The 26,844-nt window shown below is 40.5% G+C and overlaps 2 protein-coding genes across 4 annotated transcripts; both read left to right on the top strand.

Moving 5' to 3' along the window:
* Positions 1–2,109: 2,109 nt before the first annotated feature.
* si:dkeyp-72g9.4 lies at positions 2,110–7,576 on the top strand. 3 transcript variants are annotated; one of them, XM_046867066.1, is made up of 2 exons: positions 2,110–2,240; positions 5,031–7,576. In XM_046867066.1, the coding sequence occupies exon 2, from the start codon at positions 5,033–5,035 to the stop codon at positions 5,765–5,767; it is 735 nt and encodes a 244-aa protein (XP_046723022.1). In that variant the 5' UTR covers positions 2,110–2,240; positions 5,031–5,032; the 3' UTR covers positions 5,768–7,576. The 3 variants fall into 3 exon arrangements, with proteins under 3 accessions (XP_046723022.1, XP_046723021.1, XP_046723020.1); XM_046867065.1 differs by lacking the exon at positions 2,110–2,240 and adding an exon at positions 3,914–4,165; XM_046867064.1 differs by lacking the exon at positions 2,110–2,240 and adding an exon at positions 3,920–4,185.
* Positions 7,577–11,349: 3,773 nt separating this feature from the next.
* Positions 11,350–19,316, top strand: kiaa1191 (KIAA1191 ortholog). The gene is made up of 9 exons (XM_046868523.1): positions 11,350–11,526; positions 13,299–13,417; positions 14,232–14,335; positions 14,915–15,096; positions 16,108–16,222; positions 16,321–16,439; positions 16,540–16,640; positions 16,727–16,908; positions 18,537–19,316. Exons 3-9 carry the CDS (start codon positions 14,308–14,310, stop codon positions 18,746–18,748), a joined length of 939 nt encoding a protein of 312 aa, XP_046724479.1. The 5' UTR covers positions 11,350–11,526; positions 13,299–13,417; positions 14,232–14,307; the 3' UTR covers positions 18,749–19,316.
* Positions 19,317–26,844: the final 7,528 nt, after the last annotated feature.

The raw sequence follows: 26,844 nt of genomic DNA, 5'->3' as shown, positions 1-26,844 counted from the left end.
AAAACCAGCTTTTTTGTTTAATTGCCCAAAAATTGCAGCGTTCTCAGTTCCAGAACAACTCGAAGTGAGCGCTAGAACCGAAAGCTCAGGGCGAAGTAAAACCTGGGAAAAGATTTCCACTAACCAAATATTGTTAGCAGTTGATGCTGTAGAACTTTGCACAGTAGACATTATTTGAACCTGAGCACTGACTCCTGAAAGAAAACCGGGAACACTTTGCCCTAATAGAATTTTTGTGGTTAAAACCAAACACATGCATGAGTTTTTCCACTTCTACACTGAAGGCCAAGACTGACACGGGCCTGCCGAATTCACCAATTCAGTAGAACCTCTTGCACTCTTTCTCATTGTTTTGCCGTTCCTATCTTTACCTGCGTCTACACACTGACCAGGTTCAAATCCGCATTGTACTGTAGGTAAAACTCATGCTTTTGACCTCCATAGAGGAATCAACAAGACACATTCCCCCTTCCTTTGTTTTCCGCCCCTCTCATAGTTTTCGTGTCCTTCTAACTCGGAGGCGCCCCGTAGTTGACGTGACAGATAGCACATAATTGTGAATTCGATTTGAACCAGGCTCTCGAGGATCGTGTTGCATTAAACAGGCCAAACTCCAGCTCCAGTCACCTCCCACCTCGTGATGATTACGGACCTTTAAAGAAGTAGATGCCGAACTCACAAACATCCCGAACCATCTAGAGACGTACCAGTGCCATTTGGATCCCGCTACATGTGTGGAGTTTTGACATTGGACCTCCTGGAGTGTTTAAAGGCTCTGGCATGGAGAAGCTGATGCTGGATCTGTGGTGATCACAAATGCTGAGCTTATAAAACTCGGAGCTACTAACCATATAGACTGTTTAAGACTGCAGAAAGAACATTACTTATAATCTTATACTCCAGTAATCATGTTAGTTCTCACTCTCCAGTGTTCTGTATTGTTGAAAGATTTATGATCAAACTCTTGATGTCACCCAGATGAGGATGGGTTCCCCTTTTGAGTCTGGTTCCTCTCAAGGTTTCTTCCTCATAACATCTAAGGGAGTTTTTCCTTGCCACAGTCGCCACGGCTTGCTCATCAGGGACAAATGCACACCATTCACCATCACTGTTGATTTGTGTAAAGCTGCTTTGAGACAATGTCTGTTGTGAAAAGCGCTATACAAATAAACTTGACTTGACTTGACCAAACCAATGCAACTGCTCCTTTCCCTCTCTCGAACGACCCAGTTTTATCCCCACCCCCTTTGTTTTTTAAAATCGACTTCTCAGATAAGAATATAAACAGCAAGCATGCTTTAAGTGTAGCACAACATCGATGCTGCGAAAAACGTTCTTTCGGCTCCTCCCATTAGGGGTCACCACAGCTGATCAACCGCATGTTTGATTTGGCACATGTTTTTACGATGGATGCCCTTCCTAACGCAACCCTTCCCATTTATCCGGGCTTGGGACCGGCACTAAGAGTGGCTGGTGTTGGTTCCCTGACCAGGAATCGAACCTGGGCTGCAGCTGTGAGAACGCCGCATCCTAACCACTAGACCACCAGGGGAACATCGATGCTGCAAAATACAATCAAAAATTTGTTAAATATTTAAATCCCTGCTGCCAAGTTGCTCCTGTGTAAGTCACAGACCATGGAAAGTGAAAATTAAATCTGTCACAGATTCAACGCAACAAACATTTATTCACTACATCCCTTCTTTACTCAGAGATAAAAAAAAAAAAAAAACTCCACCGAAAAATTATTTGCTAAACATTTGTTTTACTGATGCGCCAAGTCTAAACCAAGGACCAGAATCCGCCATGTTGCACACATCCGCCATTTAAAACCGCCCGTGTGGAAACATGGCAAAAGTTTTCTCATCTCATATTCCTTACACATTTTCCTCATTTCCGATTTGTCAGAAAGTCAGAAATGCGATGCTTTGTCAGCGATTTGCTTGCATGTGTGTGTGTGTGTGTGTGTGAGCAGAAAAACCTAATGAGGTAAACGTTTCTAAGAATACAGCTAGAAAACAAATGAAGGAATGTGTTTATTTTGGCAGTGTATATACGTACATACACACACACATACACACACACTTCAAAGGTGCAGCATGAGAGCAGTCAGCTGTACGCATGAGAACAGTCAGCTGTACTTTAGTTTTTCCAGACTCTGTCGAAATTGCCACGCAATCATAAGCCTTAGGAGAGAAAATAGACACGTATCGACGTGCCTTAGCGTTACTTGAGATAAGGTTTGGATTTCTTAATTTCTCATTGCATTGCGAATGCTTTGATATTTTTGTTTATTTGATTGTGTACAAGTGTCTGCTGTTCGCTACATTATCAATTGTTTATGTCATGTAGATCAAAATAGACACTGATTATCTCTTTATCGTGGCACATGCTAGTGGGTGGGATTTATTAGGCAGCGAGTGAAAATTTTGTCTACAAAGGGCAAATTGTGACGTCTAAACGACTGGGTCAGAGCACCTCCAAAACTGCAGCTCTTGTATGACGTTCCTGGTCTGCAGTGGTCAGTATCAAAAGTTCTCCAAAGAAGGAACAGTGGTGAACCGGCGACAGGGTCGTGGGCGGCCGAGGCTCATTGATGGATGTGGGGAGTGAAGGCTGGTCCGTGTGATCCGATCCAACAGACGATCTCCTGTAGCTGTTAATGCTCGATGGGGCAGGACTGTTTTGGCAGCAAAAGAGGAACCAACACAATATTAGGCAAATGGTCATAATGTTATGTCTGATCGGTGTATTATACTGGTTCTCACTTGAATAGTTTTAACCCTCAAAACATCTTGGCATCAGTTCATTAAATGCAAAATGGTTATCGGTTAATGAATTGTACAGATGAATTTTAAATGCCAGTAATGAATGCAAGTGAACGGCATCAGATCGACCAATAATCAACTAGTTCTCCATAACAGGTCAAAGGTGAATCTCGTGAACCTTCAGTTGGCGACAGAGTGAAACACAGAGTTACGATATCTGAAAATGGATGAACAACCAGGAAACGAACAGACACTTGTACAGTACAATGTAAGCGTGAATCCTGTCTGGTCTCCTGCAATCAATATACAGTATATACAGTAATGTGTAGAAATTCAGCCTTTTCATTTTCAATCGTTGTAACCAAAACCGTCGTTAACATCAGGAAATGCTGAAAGTGTGCAAAGTCATACTCACAACACGACTAAACATTTTGTTTATGAACAGTGACAAAAGGACGTGCCATTCTGATGGCAATTTGATGTTACTTACTTTTGAGAGATGAACTAAAGACAAACCGTTGTGTTGTGCTGTTTGTACAAAGTGTTTCGAGAAATGCACTTACTGGTTTGAAAAATATTATGAATTATTCGAGAAATGCTCCGAAGCAACTGAGAAAAACTGTAAGTCTAGAATGAGAGTTTGAGGAAATTTCTCAGGAGGAATTCTGGTATGAATCTGGACTGATCTTGCTAAGTGTCTCATCAAGCAAACAAATGATGTAATAAGTGTGTTTACTGAGTGTAGTCTCCAAGCTATACAGCATCAACTGGGAGATGAAAAACCTTTCCCAGAAGCATCTCAAAGTGCTGAAATGTTAACCGGAAGGGAGAGAGAGAGAGAGAGAGAGAGAGAGAGAGAGAGAGAGAGAGAGAGAGAGAGAGAGAGAGAGAGAGTTTGATGATGATGATGATGCTCGCTCTTCCAATGCATAATGACCTTGTGATGCTTTCGGGAAACTCTTCTTTATCTTTCAATACAGTGAGTCAAAAAACATTTTTTTTCATTCTCCTAAGCCTCATCCTCCTCTCAATTTCCCCACCAGCTCGTTCATCTCGCCTCATCCTTCGCTCCGACCCCTGTCTTTTTTGTTTTTTCGACATTACCCAACAATCCATTTTGCAAATGATCAGTCACACACAGCTACGGGGACGAGAATGAACCGGTGGTGCTATTTTTAGCCCCAGCCAAAAGAGGGTGGAGTGAGTGAGTGAGTGTGCGAGAGAGAGAGAGAGAGAGAGAGGGTGCAGGAGAGTGCATGCGTAGGGAAGAAAGAAAAGGAGTGCGAGGAAGGGAGGGTGGTGTTGTTTTCCTCGTAGAGAAGCAGTCAAGTGCTGGGCTGTGGCAGGGAGCAGTGAAGAACAAGGACAGAAGAGGAGACACCTAGAGACACCCCAAGGTACCAGAGACGCACAGGAGGTGGGAGCGTCTTGATGTTTTTCGATATTCTTCAGGGTTCAGCTTCTCCGACTTTAAGGGTTAGATTTGGTTTGTAAATATTTAAGGAAAGGAGGCAGAAAGATTAATGGATTTAGGAGATGATTGATGAATCCATTAACATGGAGAAAATCGTAAGGGGCTTTCCTGAAATTCAGCCACTGCTGCTTGGACACTGAGGCGACCAGGTGTGCACCGTGTGGGTGTTTTGGGGAAAAAGGGAAAACATGCGCTATAAGTGTTTTTGTTTTAGTCCCTGTGGTGTAGGGACTGGGAAAAAACAATGACCAGGTTTAGGTGATAAACATTACGAGGGAGGGAGAGATGGAGGAGGTGTCAGGTTGGGGGCGTTGGGTTATTTGCTCTGTTTTTTGCTCCCAAATTGTTCTAACATTGAGAAAGAAATCTGGTGGATTTTGAGTGCATACAGTGCAATAGAAATATCGAGAGTATGTGTATGTGTGAGTTTATTTGTGTATGGACGTCCGTGTGTGTGTGTGTATGTCTGTGCGTGTGTGTGTTTGTGTGTGGGTATATGTGTGCTGCGTGCATGACTGCGCTCTCCAGCTGAAATGAAATCTGAGATGTAACGGAAAGAGGAGTTACCATGGAGACTGGGGCTTGCACAGTTTTCCCGTAACCGATGTCTCACGTTATGTGCATTGATTATGGGCAGTTACGTAGTGGAGTGGATTGACACACGTGTCCGATTTTTATAAAAAGCTTGCTGAAGCTAGACAGACTATATGGAGAAAATACAGTAGTGATGGATTATGATAGACAGTATGAGAATGTGAATCTTAATTAAGCCATGTTTGTTTATGCAGTGATGCGGCCCAGGTCTAGACTGCTGGTTAAGCGGGGCCTCCCGACCATCCGTGAGGGTTCGGAGGAGCTTGTGCATGACCTGAATCAGACTAACAGCCAATACAGCAGCGCCCAGGACTACTTACACTCTATTTGTCAGCTGGCCCGACCTACTTTCCCCTTGCACGAGCCAGACCGGGACATCCTGTCCATCGGCAGGCTGGACTCTCCGAAGCCTTGTTTGCGGCCGCATCGTTTGCGCCAGCTTGCACAACCCTTATCCTGCACCGTCGACACCTCGACAACCAAGGTAGAGGTGGCGGGGCCTTCTTCCTCAAAGCCAGAGCAAGCCCAAAGCTCGGAGCAGGACTGCCCAACTTCTACTGACCCCCTAGAGTACCTCTATGGCTACAGAGAAGCAGAATCGTCCTCTTCCGCCACCAGACGGGGGAGCATTCCCCTTCACAGAGCACGCAGCGTACCCTGTCCTGGTCTTGACGTCAAGAACAAGACCAGTTGTCCGGATCTGCGCATTCCAGATTCTGTCCCCTCTCCTGTCGTGCCCCAGCGCTCGCCGCTCAGCAGGAAGAAGCTAGATTGCACCAAGATCGATGGCACCTCTTGTGGATGGAGGGCAAAAAGCAGCCGCAGCATGGACAAACAAACAATCGTGTCGCACTGGCTCTCCGAGTGCCGGAGTGCATGGAGGGAAGCTCGCATCCGTGCCTGCATGCTGCCCGCCATTGCTGAGAAGTAACGCTGCTTCGTTTCTTACGAGCGCCATATCTCCATTCGCTGTCTAAAAACATTTATCAATCTCACAACTCCAGGAACGATGATGTGACGTCACGGTTTTCAGGTTTCTCTGCTTAACCATTTTTAGGTGTAAACGAATCAAAAGTGACCCTATAAATGGTGACATGTTAATGCCACACCACAGTGTAGAGTTACGCTAAATGTCCGTGGTAAAACTGGTCCGTGTCAGTCCAGTCATGTCCAGTTGTGATCAATAACTGTATTGGTTGTTGGATGATTTTTAACATTGTTTGGTGATTTGAAAAAGCAAAAAAACACGAAAAAAATGCAAGTACTTAAATAGAATGCTCTCTACATTTAGATGATAGGAAATGATCCGATGTCAGGAAAATGCACAAACAGATATCACTGTGTTTATTATTTAAAAAAGAAAATGTGTTTTTTTTTGTATTATTATTTCAGTAAAATCCTGTTTGTGCAATTGATATATGGCAGCTAAGGCGAAGCGGATCGTCAAAGCAGATAGTCAGGATCTATGTTGACAATGACAGGCCTTTACATTTCCAAGAGATTCAAGACAAAACAACTCATTTATTTTGAACCATGTCTAAAGGGAACTCGTGTCAAACGCTTTTTGTAATGCCAACCTCATATTTAAGCTTGTATATCTGGAAGAAGCATACATATCAGAAAGACAATCTCAGAGTGAATATATTTATGATTTATAACATTTCCAAAAAGGTTTTTTGCCTTGTTTGCTTAAAAATTATCCTATATATATATATATATATATATATATATATATATATATATATATATATATATATATATATATATATATATATATCGGTTGTAGATCAATTTAACACTGATCCAAAGCTTGTGCTATCACACAAGCACTAACACACCGCCATCTGCTGCTTAATTTGCCTACACAGTGTTCCCCCGGATGCACCCCCACTCCCCCACCTCCCAGCAGCCCCTATGGTACCTTAGAGAATCCATGTAAACATAATGTCACTTTAATACAGTAACGTGTTTTACAAAATTTTATGCAATTTGTTAGTGAAAACATAGTTTACAATGTTATTTCTAACGTTCCTCAACATTCGGTCCCGTTTCGGATTCCCGCAAATTTCAAGATAATCCGCAACTTGCTGTTTGTCAGGTTCCAATTAAAAACCCGCGGATTTTCCGAGTCGCGAATTATCAGGGGTTGACTGTATTGCAATTTATCCATTCGAAGTCAAACCGTGTTCATTTTTGATGTAATGATCGCAACAGTCATCATTTAATACACCTTGAAAAGACATAATTAATCATTTATTTCTTCCCAAAAACTATATGTCCTATAGGCAAAGATAGATTTCGTGATTTAGGAGATATATACATGAGGCTCATTTGTTCGAGCAGAATATATCGGAAATTATGCCATACGTTAATTGTACGCTTGTCCTCCAAAAACTTCTTTCAAATCGGAAGCATTTGTGTCAAGATAAGCCAGTTATGCACTGTACTGTTAACTCTATATGACTGTTCTTAATCACAGACCCTTGGAATAAAGGTTCCAGCACTGATTTGGCATTCCAGTGGTTGCAGATATATTAACTGTTCAATTAGAAGAAATGATCGCATGGAATTTTGTAAATGATTTTCTATTTATGCATTGGAAATGCTGTAAATGATTATTATGAATGCCACTCCTCAAAAAAACTTCAAATGAGGAAAGTCAAATATGTGATTTGTATGTCTTTGAAATCGTGTTCATTTTTTCCCCCACTTTTTTTAATAAAAATGTCTTTGTGTTTAATGGTCTTTGTTTTTTTCCTTGCTCTCTGTTATTACATTTGTACAGATTAATAAAGTAAATCACAAGTCAAAATGATATTGCTTATCGCTTATAATCAGAGTGACATAAATCAGACATCATCAGTAAAGTCCACAGCAGATCAGATATCAGACCTGAGCTCAGGTTACTGTCTGTCCTCTGAGGTTTACGTTGTTCCCAGTGGTGGACAGTAACGAAGTAAATGTAATTCGTATCTGTACTTTACTGATGTATTTTCATTATATCAGACTTTTACTGTACTTCACTACATTTAAAAGTCGGATATCTTACTTTTTACTTAACTACATTTTGCGAAATCAGTCATTCCTTTTTATTTATGAAAGACTATAAAAACTGCTCAAACGCAGCAATCCACCAATCAGGTTCGAGCGCACGCTCTGTTTTGAATTTGTTTTGCGTGACGCTTGGTGTATCTACTTATCACCAACATACAGTTCAGCGTCATTTCAACAGCAAGCAGAAAATTTAAAAAGGAAGGAATGATGGAAGAAACTCCACCCTCGAACTCGCCACAACACAATATTTACGCGATTTTTTTGAAGTAGCTAAAAAGAAAGTTTTGGGCTCATGATCATTTGAGTAGAAATCATTTAGTGTTTGACCAGATTAATGTCATTGTATAAATACATTGATGTGTTCAGATAAACATTCGAGTCTTTTTACATGAATTAAGTTGATTAAGTAAAGAGTCTTGTGACAAAAATGATAATAGGAACATGATAGCTGTAAAAAATCATAGTACATTCAGTTGCTTAACTACATTTAAATATAATTTTTTTTTGTTCTTTTACCCAAGTGAAAGTTTGACTTTTACTGGAGTACCATTTTACTTACTGTTGTTCCTATGTCTGTGGGTTTCCTCAGGGTTCTTTAGTTTCCTTGACCCTCTCAGAAACATTCTGGTGGGTGAACTGGCTACGCTGTCGGTTCCCTGTGTTTAAATGAGTGTGAATGTGTGTGGATTTACGTCTCAACAGTGTGTATTCATTGCAGGTAATCCCTTTTGAAATATCCAGCAAGCTACCAGCTCCAGAAACACATGCTAAACTGGTCAATCTGACAGGCCAGCATTACCAATAATATTTTCCAGTCTTTTATTACTTGAATAAATAAATCAATAAGCGTTTGAGTATGTTCGAATTCCCTCACCGTGTGGTTATATTCCTGTATATGTAACTTGTCTGTGATGAAGCATTATGTAGCAGGAATTCAGAAAGATGTTAGCATCTGTCTTGCACTTGATACAACACTGCAGCTCCCATCACAGGTAATGGTTATGTGAATTTAAATAGCAGGTTTGGTCGACTTTGCATCTGCATAAATCCTGGCTAATCTAAACTTTTGTCAGCCGTTTTCTCCAACAACGTATCAGTGATCACCATTGTTCCTAGTGACCAGTCAAAAATTTTCATTTTTCACCAAATGACAAAAATAAAAGAAGTCTTATCATGTAATATTTTTTTTTCATTATAAATTGAATAATAAATTAATGAATATAAAATTATTTGACTTTCTATTCTAATAAAGTCTATCTGATAAACATCTTCAATCCACATTTACAAGGTTTGACCAGCCCCAACGTTTCAAACACTTTTGCTGCACCTTTAAATTGTTCTGTATCTCTAAATATATTTCTAAAGCATTTATTCAAACCAGCGCAGCCCAAACGAGTAAAAAGCAAGTTTTGTTATGCAAATCATTATGATGAATCTAAGAATACGCAGTTAAAGATATCCTCTGGTGGCCAGTGGCTTTTTCCCTTATAATTGTTACCACAACTTTTCTTAAATTCATATTTTATTCACAATAAAACAACAACAAAAAACAACTATCTAAACTAAGAATATATCCATTTTAAGGAAAAAAATATGGTCATTTTGAATTTGATAGCTGCAACAGGTTTCAAAACAGTTTATTTGTTGTTGTTGTTGTTGTTGTTGTTTTAAATGATCTTTCTAATTAAAATGGGCAGCTTGATCAGCTCGGCCTTGTGTTTTGGAAGCAGTTAGCAGACCAATCAGAACTTTTAATGGGAAGAATCTCTTTCAGTATCTTAAATGTAGACATTATAAATCTTTTAGACCTTTTTAGATATATTAGACATATTAGATATGTGCAGGTTCTGTATGTGGAGTGAGATATATAACGAAGAAATAATATAATCTACTGAGCACAACAACTAATGACTGAAAAAATTCAGTTTTGTAGGTTTCATGGGTACAGATGGTAAAACCTAAAAAAGTTTAAATATTGTGCCATAAAAAAATACAAAAATGCTCCAGCGTGTTTTCTGTACTTAACGTAATTCAGTTTGTAATTAATCTTCTTCTTTTCTTCTTCTTCTTCTTTTGGCTTCTCCCATTAGGGGTCGCTACAGCGGATCAACAGTCTCCATACCCTCTACATCTGCCTCTTTCACACCAACTACCTGCATGTCTTCCCTCACCACATCCATAAACCTCCTCCTTGGTGTTCCTCTTTTCCTTCTTCCTGGTGGCTCCATCCTCAGCATTCTCCTACTGATATACCCCATGTCCCTCCTCTGTACATGTCCAAACCATCTCAATCGCGCCTCCCTCAACATGTCTCCAAAACGTCCATGTGCTGTCCCTCTAATAAACTCATTCTTATGATGTCCATCGTCGTTAGGTCTCACCACAGTCCTATAAACTTTCCCTTTCACTCTTGCAGATACTCTTCTATCACAAATCACTCCTGCTATCACTCTTCTCCACCCACTCCACCCTGCCTGCACACTTTTCTTTACTTCTCTAACACACTCTCCATTACTTTGCACTGTTGACCCCAGGTACCTGAACTCCTCCACCTTCTCCACCTCTTCTCCCTGCAACTGCACCCCTCCACTGCCCTTCCTCTCATTCACACACATGTACTCTGTCTTACTCCTACTGACTTTCATTCCCCTTCTCTCCAGCACGTACCTTCACCTCTCCTGGCTCTTCTTAACCTGCTCCTTACTCTCACCACAAATCACAATGTCATCCTCAAACATCATAGTCTATGGAGACTCCTGTCTGACTTTGTCCGTCAACTGTCCATCACCACTGCAAACAGGAAAGAGCTCAGAGCCGATCCTTGATGCAATCCATCCTCCACCTTGAACCAGTCTGTCGTTCCTACTGCACACTTCACTGCTGTCACACTGTCCTCATACATGTCCTGCACCACCCTCACATACTTCTCTGACACACCTGACTTCCTCATACAGTACCACAACTCCTCTCTCTCCCCCCTGTCGTATGCTTTCACTAAATCTACAAACACACAATGCAACTACTTCTGACCTTCTCTATACTTCTCCATACTGTTGCTCACAGATGGTCACCTCTTCTCTCAGCCTGGCTTCCACTACTCTTTCCCATAACTTCATGGTGTGACTAAACTTTATTCCCCTGTAGTTACTGCAGGTCTGCACATCTCCCTTATTCTTAAAAACTGGTACCAGCACACTCCTTCTCCTTTCTCGGGCATTCTCTCCCCTTCCCAAATCTTGTTAAACAATCTGGTTAAAAAACTCCACTGCCATCTCTCCTAAACATCTCCATGCTTCTACCAGTATGTCATCTGTTGTCAAAAGTTGATTTGGCTTAGTGAAGCAGGATGCATATAATAGTCCTGTACTGCCTCCAGTGGCAGGTCGCGGTGCTACAGTTGGTTTAACAGCAGCCTGAATTGTCGCGAGATTTTGCGAGAGTTAAAGAACCGCTCTGTTCCGGTCTGTGTTTTCAGTCCCACACAGCTGACGGGAAGAGTGATGGCGGACACAAAAAGCTGTGCGCCGCAAAAAGCTCGTCTGAGTGTTAGAACAGCTCGGGTTAGTTTGTTTTTTTACACGGTATAAAGTGCTAGCCAAGGAAGTGGAGTTATTCAGCTCCTGAACCTCAGGCCAGGTAATGAGTGCAGTGTTTTACCGTTCGGCTTCTGCTAATCACATTACATCATCATTTCCCTGTGCGGTGCTAGCGTTAGCTAACCGTTACCTCAGAGCACTGCACCTGTGTCTCCATTACACATTACACACCTGCACCTCAGAATTATTTCTGAAAATATAATAATTATGAGGTCATTTAAAAGCAACACAATTAGATAACGAGACTATGAAGGTTATTTGGTGTTTTGTTGAGTCACTTTTTAATCTTGATATTCTGCTCAGTTTGCCTTGAGTTTTACCTTAATTTCATAATATTATCATTAATAATAATATCAATACATTTCATAATATAATAATTGTAAATTATACTAGAGAGAGAGAGAGAAGAGAGAGATTAGTGCACGCGCTTAATTTACATTAGATTGCTATAGTAGATTGCACTTAACTTTATATTGCTGTTTTTCTTTTTCTAGTAAATTCATTATTTTCACTAAGATTTTAGGTCAATCCTTAGGTTTAGTCCTCTCCTGCTCATGCACGAGCTTTGATCAGTGCCCTTACTTGTGCACGAGCTTTGATTAATCTCTCTACTTGTGCACGAGCTTTGATTAATCCCTCCACTTGTGCACGAGCTTTGATTAATCTCTCCACTTGTGCACGAGCTTTGATTAATCCCTCCACTTGTGCACGAGCTTTGATTAATTAAAATGATGTATAAATATGATGATTTTACAATTTTATACAGATATAATCATCCAGAAATGATACAGAATGTACAGAGTGGAGCAGAACTGAAGGGGTATTGATCAAACCTCATGCACGAGTAAGGGGCTTGATCAATCCAGCTTCAGTTCTGCATGAGGTTTGAGCAATCCCCCTTTTTTGATTAATCTCTCCACTTGTGCACGATTTTTTAATAATCCCCCCACTTGTGCACAATCTTTGATTAATCCCCCCATTTGTGCACAAGTTTGAATTAAGTCGTATTAAGCAGTACAGATTTACTGTCCTCTGAAAATAATTAAACATACAGCCATTAACGTCTAAATAACTGGCAACAAAGAAATGTGAGGGGTGTACTCACTTTTGCCAGATACTCTATATGTACAGTATATATACAATAATAACCCCCCAATTCACTTCTGATAAAGGTTGTCAATCCCTTATTTCTTCATAATGTTTGATCAGTTTGCTTCACTCTCGCATGAGTTTTGATCAGTCCGTCCACTTCACAAATATTAATCAATCCCACCTGTCGTTCACAAATGTTAGACTGATCTCACCCACTCCTGCGTGTAGTTTGAACATTACTGGAAACAGGACATTTTAATGTGTAATTAAAACCACGTACCGATCATAACCAGGATATAGTAGTTCCTCACTCGGGGAGTGTTCTCATTTGCACACTGTGTTCTTGTGGTGTGTCTCTGCTCATTGATGTTGGTTGTTGGCATGGATTTGTTGCGCTTGGTTTAAAAACGGCATCATTAAAAGATTAAAATGTGTTTCCGTCTAATGTATTTCTTTTCTTTCTTTCTTTTTTTTACCACAAATGCATCGTATTTCCCTTTCATGTGTGCTGTGTGAAGGTGTGGTTGTAGGGCACGGTTGTGAGATATGTGTGGTTATAGCAGGAGACAGGAGACATTCAAGTTGCGTTCTCACGCGACGGTAAAGTCGTTCCGCTTCCAGATCTGTGCAGGAATCACCGCTTTTATTAGCGTTACTATCATTATAACTACTAGTAGTATTTATCTTAGTATGAAAACAAATGACTTGTTTGTTTTGCAGTTCCGTCCCTGCACTTCTTTTCATTATCCCACGATGCTCAGTGTGCAACCTTCAGCTGGTGTAACTCAGCAGGATCCTGCCCTTTAGCAGCAGTACCTCAGGCCTCGAACCCTGCACTGGTAAACACTCCGATCATTTTGTTTCTGTCTCGCCGCAGTCTGCTTCAGCCAGCCACGCTCTAGTGCAGTATCACCTTTCACCAAGAGAGGAACAACGTTCAGCTTCGACTTATCAGGCAGAACAGTAGAGTTCATAGAACTTTGCTTTTTGGACCTTTTGCTTGTACCAAATGTGTTTTTTCCCCTATTCAGAGCTTTACTGCTTGTCCCTTTGTGTCCTGTCTACAGTCTTTACAGGAACATGATCTAACTATTTGGGACAATGTATATTGATGTACCCTGCGTTCATGTCTGGGTTTTTTAGGTCATTATAGGTTCTGAAATCACTGAGGGTCCTTGAAGCATAGGCCTGCGAGTCCGTATTGTATATTTATTCACGGGGTGAAAATCACAACTAATACATTTATTATTATGCAACATAAAAGAATTGTGTTTGAAATCTTTTTGCAAATTTATTAAAAAGCTTGTAGCATCAAACTCAAAAAGACTTGAGGCTGTAATTGGTGCCAAAGGAGCTCCAACAAAGTATTAAGCAAAGGCTGTGAATACTAATGGACTAATATTTATATTTATACTTATTTTTAATGTTCATGAAATAAATCCCTCCTCCCTATTTTTATTTATTAAATTTTTTTAATTAAAGCCTACAAAAAGGTTGAGCATTTTCCCTGTGTATCGTATTGCCTTGCACATAATTGCTCATTTTACAACAAGATTTTGTCTGTGAGCTGCTGATTGCAAGCAGCACTGAATCAGCAGCAGTTTCAAATGTGGATTGGAATATGATTCGCTGACATTTTGTTCCGGTCCCCAGACAGGTGGGAGCCAATCTGCCACTTCCTTCCTTTTTTCTACGTTTCTGCTGAAGACAGAATCCACCCAGAGTCGTCATGGTGTCCAGACCTGGAGACCTTCCTGGTAAGAGTGGTATTTCACTTTTAAAACGTTCTCAGGTTCATTTAAAGGTTTATAAACCTTGGACCTGAATAAGGCCGGACTTTAGACACAGTTGGTTTAGCAAATAACTCAATTATCATAATTATGAAGACTTTTTTTTTTTTTTTTTTTTTTTTTCTTTTCTTTAAACCCACGGTTGATCCTAATACTTGCACAAATAGTTCAGTATGGTGAAGACAGCCACTGACTTCACTGTTCAGACAGCTGGGGGGGTGTTTATTACATTATTAAGGTGTTAGCCCTGATGATGCCGACTTTCTGATACTTCGAAGGTTGTAGCAGAGCAATGGGACAATATTGAAAACAAAACAAAAACCGGGTCAGATGGAATTCGGGGAGCATGTCGCAGTAGTCCAGTCTTACAATAATAATAGACTGAACAAACAAGCAGAGATAAAGAGAGGAGAATGTTGTGAAAGGAGAGACTTGCACAACCGAGTAAATACAGAACTGCTCCAAGGTTGCCAGATGGTTGTCCAAGGATATCGCTTGCCTAGTGATGTTTATTGTCTTTACAGTCATATATAATGTGTGTTTCAGCCCTGGAGGCAGGCGAGGGTTTTATGGGGGGCATGTCTATCCCCACGGGGATGACACGCCGAGCCCTGAATTATGATGACAACCTGGAGCGACCCATGTCCCCTCCACCCACTGACATCAACATCACCAACCTATGGAGGAGGCCCGTCATTCCCGAGAGGAAGTTCTCCCGATTGGCCGAGGTGAGCTCACTGTGATTTTGCAAACTGACTCAACACTTCGAGTACAAATGCTGTAGGATACACCGTTAGTCATCATTCCCACAAAAGAGACTCATTTATGGGTGGATTTCGTATGTCGGTCCGTCTCTTGCCAGGGTCCTGTCAGAAATGTGCATATCGGTTTACAAAAGCTTTGTGTTTTAAAAGGATAAATAGCCATGTGACCTTTTCTATTGTTGTATTGTCACTGCTCGATCTGTTGAAACATTTATGGCAGTTTCGGCACTAATTCTATTGATGTACACTTTTTTTGGTAAAATATATAAATTCAATTATATTGATTCAAAAGAAATGGCACGAATTAAATTGATTAAATAAATGGAAACATTTTATTAAGTAGTGTACATTTGTTAGACCCCATTTGGGGAATACAGATGTGCATATATAAAATTTTCTACAGATATATTCTACCTAACTGTCCCACTTATTTCAGCATACTTTAACAAATATCTGCATTTAAGAAACACATAAGGTTATGATTTTTTTTATTTATTAGTTCAATTCTATAGATTTTCTTCTATCCTTCATTCATGGAATTGTCAGAATTTTCTACTTTTTAGAGAAACATTGTCAGGCTGGATATAAAACACAAAAGAATCCAGACTTTCCTAAAAATTTGCCGATAACAGGAAATGTCTGCATTTCCAGTATTCTAGTTTATCTAGTGTGGGTCTTTGTTGATTATCATACAGAAAGTTTAAAACCCATTTGCAGCTTCTTGACACAAATTGACCACCTCTGGCAAATAGTTTGGTACAGAAGTGGCTTCTAATTCATTTAAAATAGTTTATAATAGATTTGGGGATTTTTGGCCTTACAATGTTTATCAATTTCTACAGATTCAATTTGCTTCAATTAAAGGATGGATTATATTTGGTGCGAGATCATTTAGAACAATAAAATAATTTCTTTTACAATTTTGCCACCTTGAATGTAAATTAACTACATGAGTTGGACTGCATTACATTCCAGGAGGGCGAATTAGAAAATTCCATAAACCCCACCGCTGCAGGTGAGCCCACCCAGCCTCCAGCTCCTGTGGTGAAAGCCAAAGCGTCTTCAGTGCTCATGAACTCCCGCATCATCAGTAAGTCCTAGGGTTTTTAAGTAACAATTGTAAAAATGCTGAATACCTTTGCTGCCTTGAGTGTTGTAGCTGCTGGAGAATTTCTGCTTGTGTTCCAGAGCAGACTCATGAGAGCAGTTTTGAGAAGAGAGCAGGGCTCACCGATACTGGATACGCACCACACAAAGGCCTGGCTGCTGAAGAAACCCACTACCACCGCATGGTTCAGTCACTGCAGGTCCTTTTTGAAACCATGTCTAAAACAAAAGCCATAAAATAAATAAATTCACTTTACTATAAATATAATGTGGTTTCTGTGATGCCGTCATATCTTGTAGAAATTGCACGTGCAGAGTGTCGACGTTAAAGACGAGAAGTCACCCTCAGCTCAGTCAACACCAAGCGGAACTCCTCAGTCGTCCCCCAAACAGAAGCGCAAGTATGCAGCCGGTATCATCATGCCTTCTGATTTGTGTTAATATTTGGCTAAGTGTGTGTATTTGTGTGTTTTTTTGTGTGTGGCAGGAGTTGGTTTAGCAGCCAGGGCTCAGTGGCCTCCCTCACAGGTTCAGAGCTCAGCTCCAGTTCCAGCTCCAGCATGGATCTGGGATCCAGTGAAGGAGCTGTGGAACGCTGGGGCTTTTTCGGAAGCCGGCCTCAGGTCCACAAGTCCAACACTGACCCTGGAGGAGACCACGGCACAGCAGGTACAACTTACAGAAAAACGCTGCATTTAGTGAACTTGTTTGGAGATGGTTGAGACTGCAAGGACTTCACCACACTGTGAACACCATCCTGACTGTGAAGCTTGGTGGTGGTATCATGTGATAAGGACGCTTTTCTCAGCAAGGCCTGAGAAAGTGGTCACGGTTGATCCGATGTTATTATATTTATCAATATTGAGGAAAATGACATGCCTTCAAACTAAAACAAAAAGTAACATTCCGAATAAATAAATAGTTACATTAAAATGAATTTTAAAAAAAAGACACTTCAAGTGAACAGCGGTGGCATTAATGATTCGCCTCAAGAGGCCGCTCTCATTCTGTATAACACAACCCGGAAAAACTATCTATCAATGTGGATTTTTGCCAATTGTTTCAGCAATCAACCATCAGTGTTGATTAATCTGCAAAACTGATGAATCAGTCGACCTCTAGTAAACATCTAGGGGTCACTTCCAGTGGTCTATTATTAAATGATTTCATATTGTACCTTACAATTATAGTTCCTGTTTTATAGGGTGCATCTCAAGTTCCATTCTTTCTCTCACTTTCTTCTGATTTATTTTTTACAATAGATTGAATGGATTGTAAGTCCTTACATCTTCCCACGTAGCTGGTTTGGCCAAGTTCTAAAGTTACATCCTGGTTGCAGGTGTCAGCCTTTTGTAGCTAATGTGACATTTGGCTGGAAATATCACTCGCAACAGAAATGTAGACTCTGGGTTAACTTGGTGCTGCTCATGCAAGCCAGAGAAACCTTTTTATTGTTTTCGAGAACAATACCAGAAGTAGAAGTTTTTTCCATGTGAAGATTGGTTTGGATAAATTCAGGATTGCATAACTCGGAGAATAATTAGCTTATCAAAATCTGCGTTTTATTATGTGCATATTTCAGAAGTATTCGCAACAGCTGGATCCATGATCCCAGATCACATTACACATTAGGTTAAGTTTTCTGTGTGAATTCCCGAAATGTCAATGATTTCACGTGGAATATTTGTTCATGACTCGTCTGCAGATTTATATGCAGTGCAGCTTGCATACAGTATGAGACAGAATACAATTCAGGCATTGTGCGCAGCAAGCTGAGCTGTTGACATCCAGCGATGGCTCTCTCGCAGTAAATCCACAATCTGATCTTTGAATCTCCAGAACAGAACATTACTGCTGAGGCGTCACTGAATACCTGCAGTAGGTCATTGCTCTCAGTACACACACACTTCCGGTTTAATCCTCTTTGATAATGGTAATGTGAATACTGCCAAATTTACACTGTTCCACTTGCATATTTTTCAAAACAGTTTTATTGCCAGTGGCAGTTTGTTACCTAGTGAGCAGCAGTAGTGGTTTGTTTGTATGAATAATTAAGTTTTCATTGCCTCTTTGTTGTCTGTCTGTCTGTCTGTCTGTCTGTCTATCTTAATCTGCTTGTATATGAATGTGTGCTATATAGAGATTTAGGGATCGATCTGTCCCATCTCAGAAATGTTCTTCCACTACTGTATTCTAAGTCTAATCAAAAGACCCCTCCAGATCCTCGAACAACTTCTGAATGCTTTCCAGATGTTTATACGATGTCTTAACCACTCCTTTTCCGCTGTGTCTCGCAGGTGGCTTTGCGTTGCAGTCCTATAAAGGTGCTCAGAAGCCCACTCCTATGGAGCTGATGAAGGCTCAGGCCACTCGGCTGGCCGAGGACCCCGCAACCTTTAAAGCTCCACCCAAGATGGAGATTCCCAGCATGGACGGCACGAAACAGGCCGCGCGGCCACACAAGCTCAAACCGCGTGACATGAACGTCCTGACGCCCTCTGGTTTCTGAGAACAAGCCCCTATACACCTGCTCACAACACGTAGCCGGACTACCCTGCTCATTTCCTTTTATTTTCCCCCTCCATTCATCATAACCGCTTCCGTCTCACTTGTTGTGTAAATGTTACGCCTCGGATTAAGACTGTTTAATGAGGTGCCATGCTTTTCACACACCAACACCCCCCTTCCCCCACTCTTTTATTTGTGTATTAAATTAGTCTACAGTATTTCCCACAAAAAATGACCACTGCTGTACCTCTTTAATCCGTACTAAAAAAACATCATGTTCTGGGTGTAATCATCACTCGTGCCTGTTCCAGAGTCCAGCAGTGAGGCGTTATTTGGTGGACGCCTTTTTTTTTTTCTCTGCTTGCGAAATGTCTCGTGAACCTGACTCGCGGAAATACATCGTCGCTTTAGATTAGTTTTGACCTACCGTCATGGCGTCTCGCACACGACCATTCATTTTTTTGTTTTTGTGATTAATGTCGACGGAGCAGCTGTACATTAGAGATGTTTTAATTTAATTGCTGTTACAGTGCAAGAAATTCAACCTGTAAATAAACCCAAATACAACATTTCTTTCTCTCTGCGTCCCATGTCTTCCCCCCTTCCCCCCCCCAAAAAAAACCTCTCTGGTTGGCGTTTATATTTTGCTGTGAACGCTAGTTACTGAATATAGAAGAGAAGGGATTGAATAAGAAAAGCTTGATCTTGGTTGTGTGTGGGAAAAGTAGCGATACACAAAAACTACCACAAAGAGGAGACATTGCCAAGAGATGTAACGCTACACTCGGAAATACGCGAGATCATCGGAGAAGTCGCTAGAGCAAGGCTTCTCAGCTGGTTTGGAGCGAGGAGGACTTTTTAAGTCTGAGACAATGTTTTTTAAATGTATTAATTTAATTTAGTTTTTAAATTTTTATTATTAGTGTTTTGTTTTTGTTTTTTTGTTCCCCCCCCCTCCCCCCAATAATCTGTCAATCAAAATCCCTACTAATGTATTAGAGAAACGCTGAGCGGACCCTGAGGAGTGCCCGGACCCCACTCTGAAGATGTGCCCTTCATGATTAAACCCACTGTCCTGGAAAGAAGCTCTTGGTTCTAAGTAGAATGTGTGTTGAGCCTCTAAGTGCGAGTTCTCACACAAGCCCTGCTGTGTTTCTTCTGCTCATGTGTGTGGTGTCATTGGCAGCTCAGCCCATGTCTGAGGCTGCCATGGTAAACACATTTTTCCTGGAAGTCTCCCACCCCCCCCTTTTTTTTTTTCTCTCGCCACCCCTCGGGCTCCCTCTTTCTCCGTGATGCTGGAGTTGCGCCCTGTGACACACTGTAGGTCATTTCCTGCATCTGGCGGCCTCCCAGAGCCGCGTCTGGAGTTAATCGAGAGCCTGGTGGTCCACCCACAAGCGGGGCTTGCCAGGGGTTCTGCAATGTGCGAGTCATTGTGATAGAGACCATGAGATCATGGTCTGAACACCACACTGGACATGTGTTTGGGGCCTTGGAAATCGAAAGAAAAATTGTGCTTCAACGGTGCTTTGAAAAATGACACGTTCTCTGCGTTCTAAAGTTATGCCACCGGGGAACCCTCTGATTGTCAGTGGTGGATGAGGTACACAAACCATGTAGTTGACTAAAAGTAGAAATCCTGTAGGTAAAATCTGACTTCAGTGTCCATTTAAAATTCACTTGAGTAAAAGTACAAAAGTATTTGCCTTCAAATTTACTTAAGTATCCAAAGTACTATGATTTATTACGGCTATAATGATCCTGTTATCATTTTTGTCACAATACTCTTTACTTCATCAACTCAGTTTATGTGAAAAGACTCGAATGTGACTCTCAGCTCACTGATCTGTTAATAAAATGATATTAATGACTCAAATACTGATTGATTTCTGTTACAATTATCATGAGCCTAAAACCTTCTTTTCAACTACTTCAAAAATATCACACATAAGGTCACGTGTTGTGGCGAGTTCGAGTCTGTAGTTTCTTCATCATTTATTCCTCTCTAAATGTTCTACTTGATGTTGAAATGAAGCTGATTGGTGATAAGTAGATGCACCACAAAGCACCAATCCAAACAAGTTAAAAATAAAATGTGCGCTCGACCCTGATTGGTGGATCGCTGCGTGTTTGACCAGTTAGGTTTTTATCCTCATAAATAAAAAGGAACGACTGATTTTACAAAATGTAGTTGAGTAAAAAGTAAAATATTTGACTTAGAAATGTGAAGTTTTAGTAAAAGTCTCCCCAAATGGAATCACTCAAGTAGAATACAGATACGTGAAAAAAAAACTGTGTCCAGGAACAATTTCCATTCACTTCATTACTGTCCACCACCACTGATTGTTGAAGTGTTTCTGCAGAGCTGAAAAATCTTCTGAAATCTTCTGAAAAAGTTCTAATTAGAGCATCATCTTGTTGAAAATACTGTTCCTCAAAAGGTTCTTTGGGTGGTATGGGTTGAACCTTCAACACGGAACTTTTTAAGCATTTTCAGAGAACGCACCCAAGTTTCTAGAGGTGTAGTTCTTGTTGAGGCATTTTGTGTTTTGATTTCTCTACATGAGCATGCAGGAAATGAGGAATTCTTAGGAATTTAGGCCTGTTAGAGAAGGTTAGGCTTTTTTTTGTATTGTGTTGAAAACAAACTGCTTTAAGCGTCATGGACCAGACGTTATTGTTCTATGAGACGACCTCTTCTTCTTTCTGCTGCTCCCATGAGGGGGTCGCCACAGCGGATCATCCGTCTCCATACCCCCCTGTCCTCTACATCTGCCTCTTTCACACCAACTACCTGCATGTCTTCCTTCACCACATCCATAAACCTCCTCCTTGGTCTTTCTGTTTTCCTCCTTCCTGGTGGCTCCATCCTCAGCATTCTCCTACCGATACACCCCATGTCCCTCCTCTGCACATGTCCAAACCATCTCAATCTCGCCTCCCTCACCTTGTCTCCAAAACATCCTACATGCGCTGTCCCTCTAATAAACTCATTTTTAATCATGTCTATCCTCTTCACTCCCAATAAACATCTCAGCATCTTCTACCTCCAGCTCCCCCTCCTGTATTTTACTCAATGCCACATTGTTCTATGAGACCTCAAAGCCTAAATATTTTTACGTGAAACCTTTCATTTATCCAAAGCACCATTGGAAGACATTTGAATTGTAATAAAAGTACAATAAAGAAAGAGAAGGCATTCGAGATGTTCTGAGAGAGTATCCTGTGCTCATGTTACACAAAATCGAAGTATTTGGTATCGAATTCACGCTGAGAAATCTTCCTACACAACGTCTGAGGTGGAAAAGAAAGAGCTTCTTGGGCCAGATGCTGCGTCTCGCACACCAAGTGCGGAAACACACTGCTGCCTTTCTTTCAGGCCACATTTCTTCAGAAATGTGAAAACTCCCTCTAACAACCATTGCAACACTTCATTTCCTGAGTTGTGATTTAGGAGGGAGTGGGGAGGGAAGCCCAAGAATGACTGATCACACTGGACCATGAACAGGGTCCATAAATCACAGTGCAGCTCTCAGGGATTTATTTCCTTGTGCCATAATGGTTAAAGAAACACGTTGCTTGGTTATTTTCGTTCGTACAAGGAAGACGTTTAAAAATATATTCCCTTTTTACTTCCTTGAGCCTTTATTTCTATTTCCACGGTATTGTGCCCTTAGTGTGCTGCTTATTATCTGGAGAATCAAAATTTTTGCGTTAATGAGATTAAACCAGTTTGGCATTAGACAAGAAAAAAGGAGGTTGAAGAGGAATTACAGTAATGTGCACCCGATGAGGACGGTGATTAAAAGTGACTTGCACAAGAATATCTTCATTTAAATTAATGAGGTCCTTGCCTGAGAATTTGTGCAACCCTGTTGGAGATCTCAGGGACTTGAGCAAACCGGTGAATAATCCAACAGCTTCAGTGCTTTGTGAAATGGACCAATCAGAAGCTTGCCATAACCTTCTCACGCACAAGTCAGAGTTTATCTCATAAAATACAATTCTTTGGAAAAACTTCCTGCTACTATTTTATTCAAATGCATTCCTTGTCGGACTTGAGCTGTCCAGAAGGCTCTTGTGAAATTCTGATTTTCAGGGTATACTTGTTATTTCTCGCTCGTTACTCATGATTTTTGAATTTCTGCCCTAGAAAGCATTGGACCCGGTCGCTCTTTACAAGATAGAACACGCTAAGACGACGTGTTAGCATTTGCAGTGTGTTCAAGCAGCTTCCATATTATCGGTAGACAGATTCGATTTCAGTGCACCTTTCAGAATGGCACAACCATCAGCATTGCATCCCACTTTCCATGGATTATGGATTCATTCCATCCACTTGTGGTTCTTCTCCAAACTGGTGAAAGTTGGAAGGACATTGTATAGAACTGTATCGAATATCTATGTATGCTTTCGAATTAAGATTTCTCTTCATTGACACTAAGATTCCCAAACATGTTCCATCATGACGATGCCTTCGGGCAGAATATAATTTCCCTTTATTGGGTAACTTCTGATTCAGATTCAGATTATAACTAACTTTATAGTAAAGGATGTACTGATCAGATGGTTGGTGGGTCAAGTCCATACTCCTCCAAGCTGCCACAGAGCCCCTGGGTCAGGCCTTTAACCCTTTTTGCAGGAGTAGCTCTGGTCCCAACTGCATTACAAGCTTGGTTATATCTCAAAATTACTTTTTTTTATGGGCCCTGAAGCAAAGCCTTTAACTCTCTTTTTAATAGTGACCCTGCAACCAACATTCTAACTTGGCTTTGTTAGCTTGGCTAAATGCAGAGCCCCTGAGCAAGGCCCTTAACCCCATAGCTGCTCAGTTGTATAAATGAGATAAGTCGTTCTGTATAAGAGCGTCTAATGAATGTAGATTTGTTTTGTTTTTTTATGAGCCCTAAAACAGGAACTCTAACCTTCTTTGCACCAGTGTCTCTGGCCCCAACTTAGAACTCAGAGTTTTGAATGTGTGCAGAAATATAAGAATTTTGCTGTAATGGATATTTCACAAATAAATGCTTCTTTTACCTTTATTGAAACTATAGAGTGTTGTGTCTTACTTGCTTCCTTAGTAACTTCAACCCATCAAAAGTTCTATAGAAAAAAATCTATCGTCCTTTAAGAAACTTCAGTTCAACATCAAGGGTTCCAACATGAAAAAGAGGTTTATTAAAAGGGGGTTCCTCACACTTTCCTCATTCATTTTTAGTCAAATCTGAGCTTGAAACATTTTGATCCTTTAATATCTGATGCTTGAAGATTGTGAGAAGAAGATGCCAGTTTACAATTTTGATAGTTTCCCCTTTGTGTGGAGTTTCTTATGTTCTTCTTAGGTCCTCAGTTTTGTTTTTTTCAGGTTCTCCTCCTAAAAACATTTTCTACTCTCAATTTTCCTAATGTATGGGTAAGAATGTCAGTGTTCGTGTGCATGGACGAACAGTGTTCTATGTTCTCTGGACAGGAAGTGGATATTCTGTGACCCTGACCAGCAACAAGTGGCAAAGAATTTGTCAAAGGACAACAATCAGACTATATACATCAGACTATATACATCAGACTATTTCTGATTATGGTTTAGAGGAAAGGAACACTGTCTATATCCCGGTGATTCTTTGGATAGAAAATTGGAAAAAACACCTTCTAGCATTTTGCACAGAATTATCCACTGTCTCTGACTTCACCTGTTGAACACCTGAATTATTAAGTCTGTTATTAAGTGGATCAGGAAGTAGAGTGTGGAACCATGTTTAAAGGGTCATTGTGGCACTTGCTACATTATCACTTTATATAAAATCCCCTTGTTAAATAATGTATTAACCTGCATTCTAAATGCCAAAGTGCCCTGAGAGGTTTTAGATTAGATTTTAGATTTCCAATTTTCCATCTAATCATTTAAATCTCACTCAAAGCAATGCACTGAGAACTTTCTTCGTGTATGCAGTCTTTATATATGCAGTAGAAATAACTCTCATGCATTGCTAACACCTTCAGCAACCCGAAAGCCTTTGAGCGAATAGATTATCTGATAATCAACGATGAGTTCAGTATTGAGCATGTTTTAAACTGGTTCTCTGAAAAACTTCCATTTATTTGGCTTTACCTTTATACCAGCAATGCCAGTAAGAAAGTGTCAGAGGGAAGAGGAAAGCAGCCAAACTCTGTGCTGCAATGTGCAATAAAGTCGGTATGTGCACCATATTATACAACCAGCAACAGCAGATAGTCCCTCGTGTTATCTAATTTATGAAGTACAGGGCAGTTTCTAGTCTTTTTGGCACCCTAGGCAGGATTCCCATTGTCACCCACAACCCCCACTTTCCCAGAGGTACCACCCTCCCACTACAATGCTCCACTCCCATAATGTACAAATGAACTTTTTTATTAAAAAAAAGGTTAAACATTTAATAATAGTGATTGCAAAATTGCCTGAAATGAAGTAAACATATATATAAACTATATAAACAGGTACTTATGAGCGAGGGAGTAGGCAAGGCAGGGGGTGTTCACTCTGGCACCCCCAGCTGGTTGCGCCCTAGGTGACCTCCTAGTTTGTCTATGCCTAGAAACGTTGCTGATGCAGCACAATTGTCCGACTCATCCGTTAAAGTTCCGCAGCACCACAGCATATCTGACCTCCTATAACCCCTACCAAGTGCTTCACCTTGTTTCAAAGTTCTGAAGTTACATAAGTAGGTGTGGATTTGAAATGAAGGCAAATGGCATGTTTTTGTGAGATTTCTACATAAAAGAAAATGCAAACGTTTAAATGGAAACTGGGGAGGACAAAATAGTTTGAATTTCTCAAGTTAATGGTAACTGGGTTCTGAAGCCGGGAGGCACATTGTGTATAAATACTGATCATTTTGCCACTAATTTTCCTCTCTGACGTGTCATGAGTTTGCCCTCTGGTTGATTGCGATCAAACTGCAATAAACTCTATTTTTACTCTTTTTCTCATCCGCATTAGCATATTTTTCGGAAGAGAATTAATTCCAAGAACTTTGTTACAAAATTAAAAAAAACAAACAAAAAAATACCCCTTTATTGTTGTGGCATTTTTTCCTATAACAGTTCATAAAATAGCTTGGAACTTTTTTAGCCGAATCTTTTTTCATGATGTCCAGCTTTTCTTAAAATGTCCGTCTTGTAAATTTCCTTGTAAGTGCGACCAAATTAATCGTCAGCCATTGTGAAATAAAAAAACAACAACTATTAAATCCAGCCAAATATATTTGAGCGTGTCCAGTTTGTTACAGATGCTGGTTGTGAGCTCTGACTTTTTCGCCCTCTGACCATCCAATCAAAGTACCTGAAATGCCGACGTTATTGGACGCCTGCTAGATGACCCCAGATTGGCCATGTCACATTCTGATTGGTTAAAGCAACAGCTTCCTGTAGCATGTATTCTAAACTGAAGCCTCCTGCACTGTTTATTCAGAAGGCTCGAGGTAGAGTCCTTTAAAGTATTGTGATGATCTAACTTGTGAGCTAATGCTTCAAGAACTTGATCCTAATCTCTAAATGCTGTAAAATGTGATAAACAGCATGCATGAATGAGACATAAAAAACAACAATCAAGATGTGTTTATCAAGGTAGCAGTGTGTCATGTATGCTAGCAAACATTTTAAGAGATTAGCAATAAAGCTGTGTCTTGGTTTTTTAATTTGAGGCAGATTTCTTTGTCCTTCTGGAAGTTTTCGTGTTACTTCAGCAAATTTGCATTTATACTTTTGTCTTTATCGTGCACGATGAGCACCATCACGTTTGTCTCGAATTTTATTTACACAAGGGACCAGACATTTACTTGAGTAAATCCTTTTAAGAACTTTTGCCAACATTAGATCAGTCCATCTTGAACAGGTTTGAGGAGATTCACTGCCTTTATATTTAGAAAGATCGAAAGATTAGCTGTTGATCGCTATTGTTTCTTTGACAGTTGCGATCATGGCACAAGATACTTAGGAACTACGTGACCTTTCCAGGTCCTGTGCTTTTCTTTTTATCATCATATAAAAGTCAACACTTGAATTGTTAATAGGTTCTCGAGTAGTGAACAATTCCACAGCTGTGATTCAGTGGGACTG

This window comes from Silurus meridionalis, chromosome 15, assembly GCF_014805685.1.
Source record: "Silurus meridionalis isolate SWU-2019-XX chromosome 15, ASM1480568v1, whole genome shotgun sequence".
NCBI classification, from domain to species: Eukaryota; Metazoa; Chordata; class Actinopteri; order Siluriformes; family Siluridae; genus Silurus; species Silurus meridionalis.
This window is presented reverse-complemented; position numbering and strand designations above follow the sequence as displayed.

Coding starts and splice junctions, on each gene's coding strand:
- kiaa1191 (XM_046868523.1), top strand. CDS start 14,308: ATGGTGTCCAGACCTGGAGACCTTCCTG. Junction 16,440..16,539: donor GCATGGTTCAGTCACTGCAG/GTCCTTTTTGAA, acceptor CATATCTTGTAG/AAATTGCACGTGCAGAGTGT. Junction 16,641..16,726: donor TCCCCCAAACAGAAGCGCAA/GTATGCAGCCGG, acceptor TGTGTGTGGCAG/GAGTTGGTTTAGCAGCCAGG.
- si:dkeyp-72g9.4 (XM_046867066.1), top strand. CDS start 5,033: ATGCGGCCCAGGTCTAGACTGCTGGTTAAGCGGGGCCTCCCGACCATC.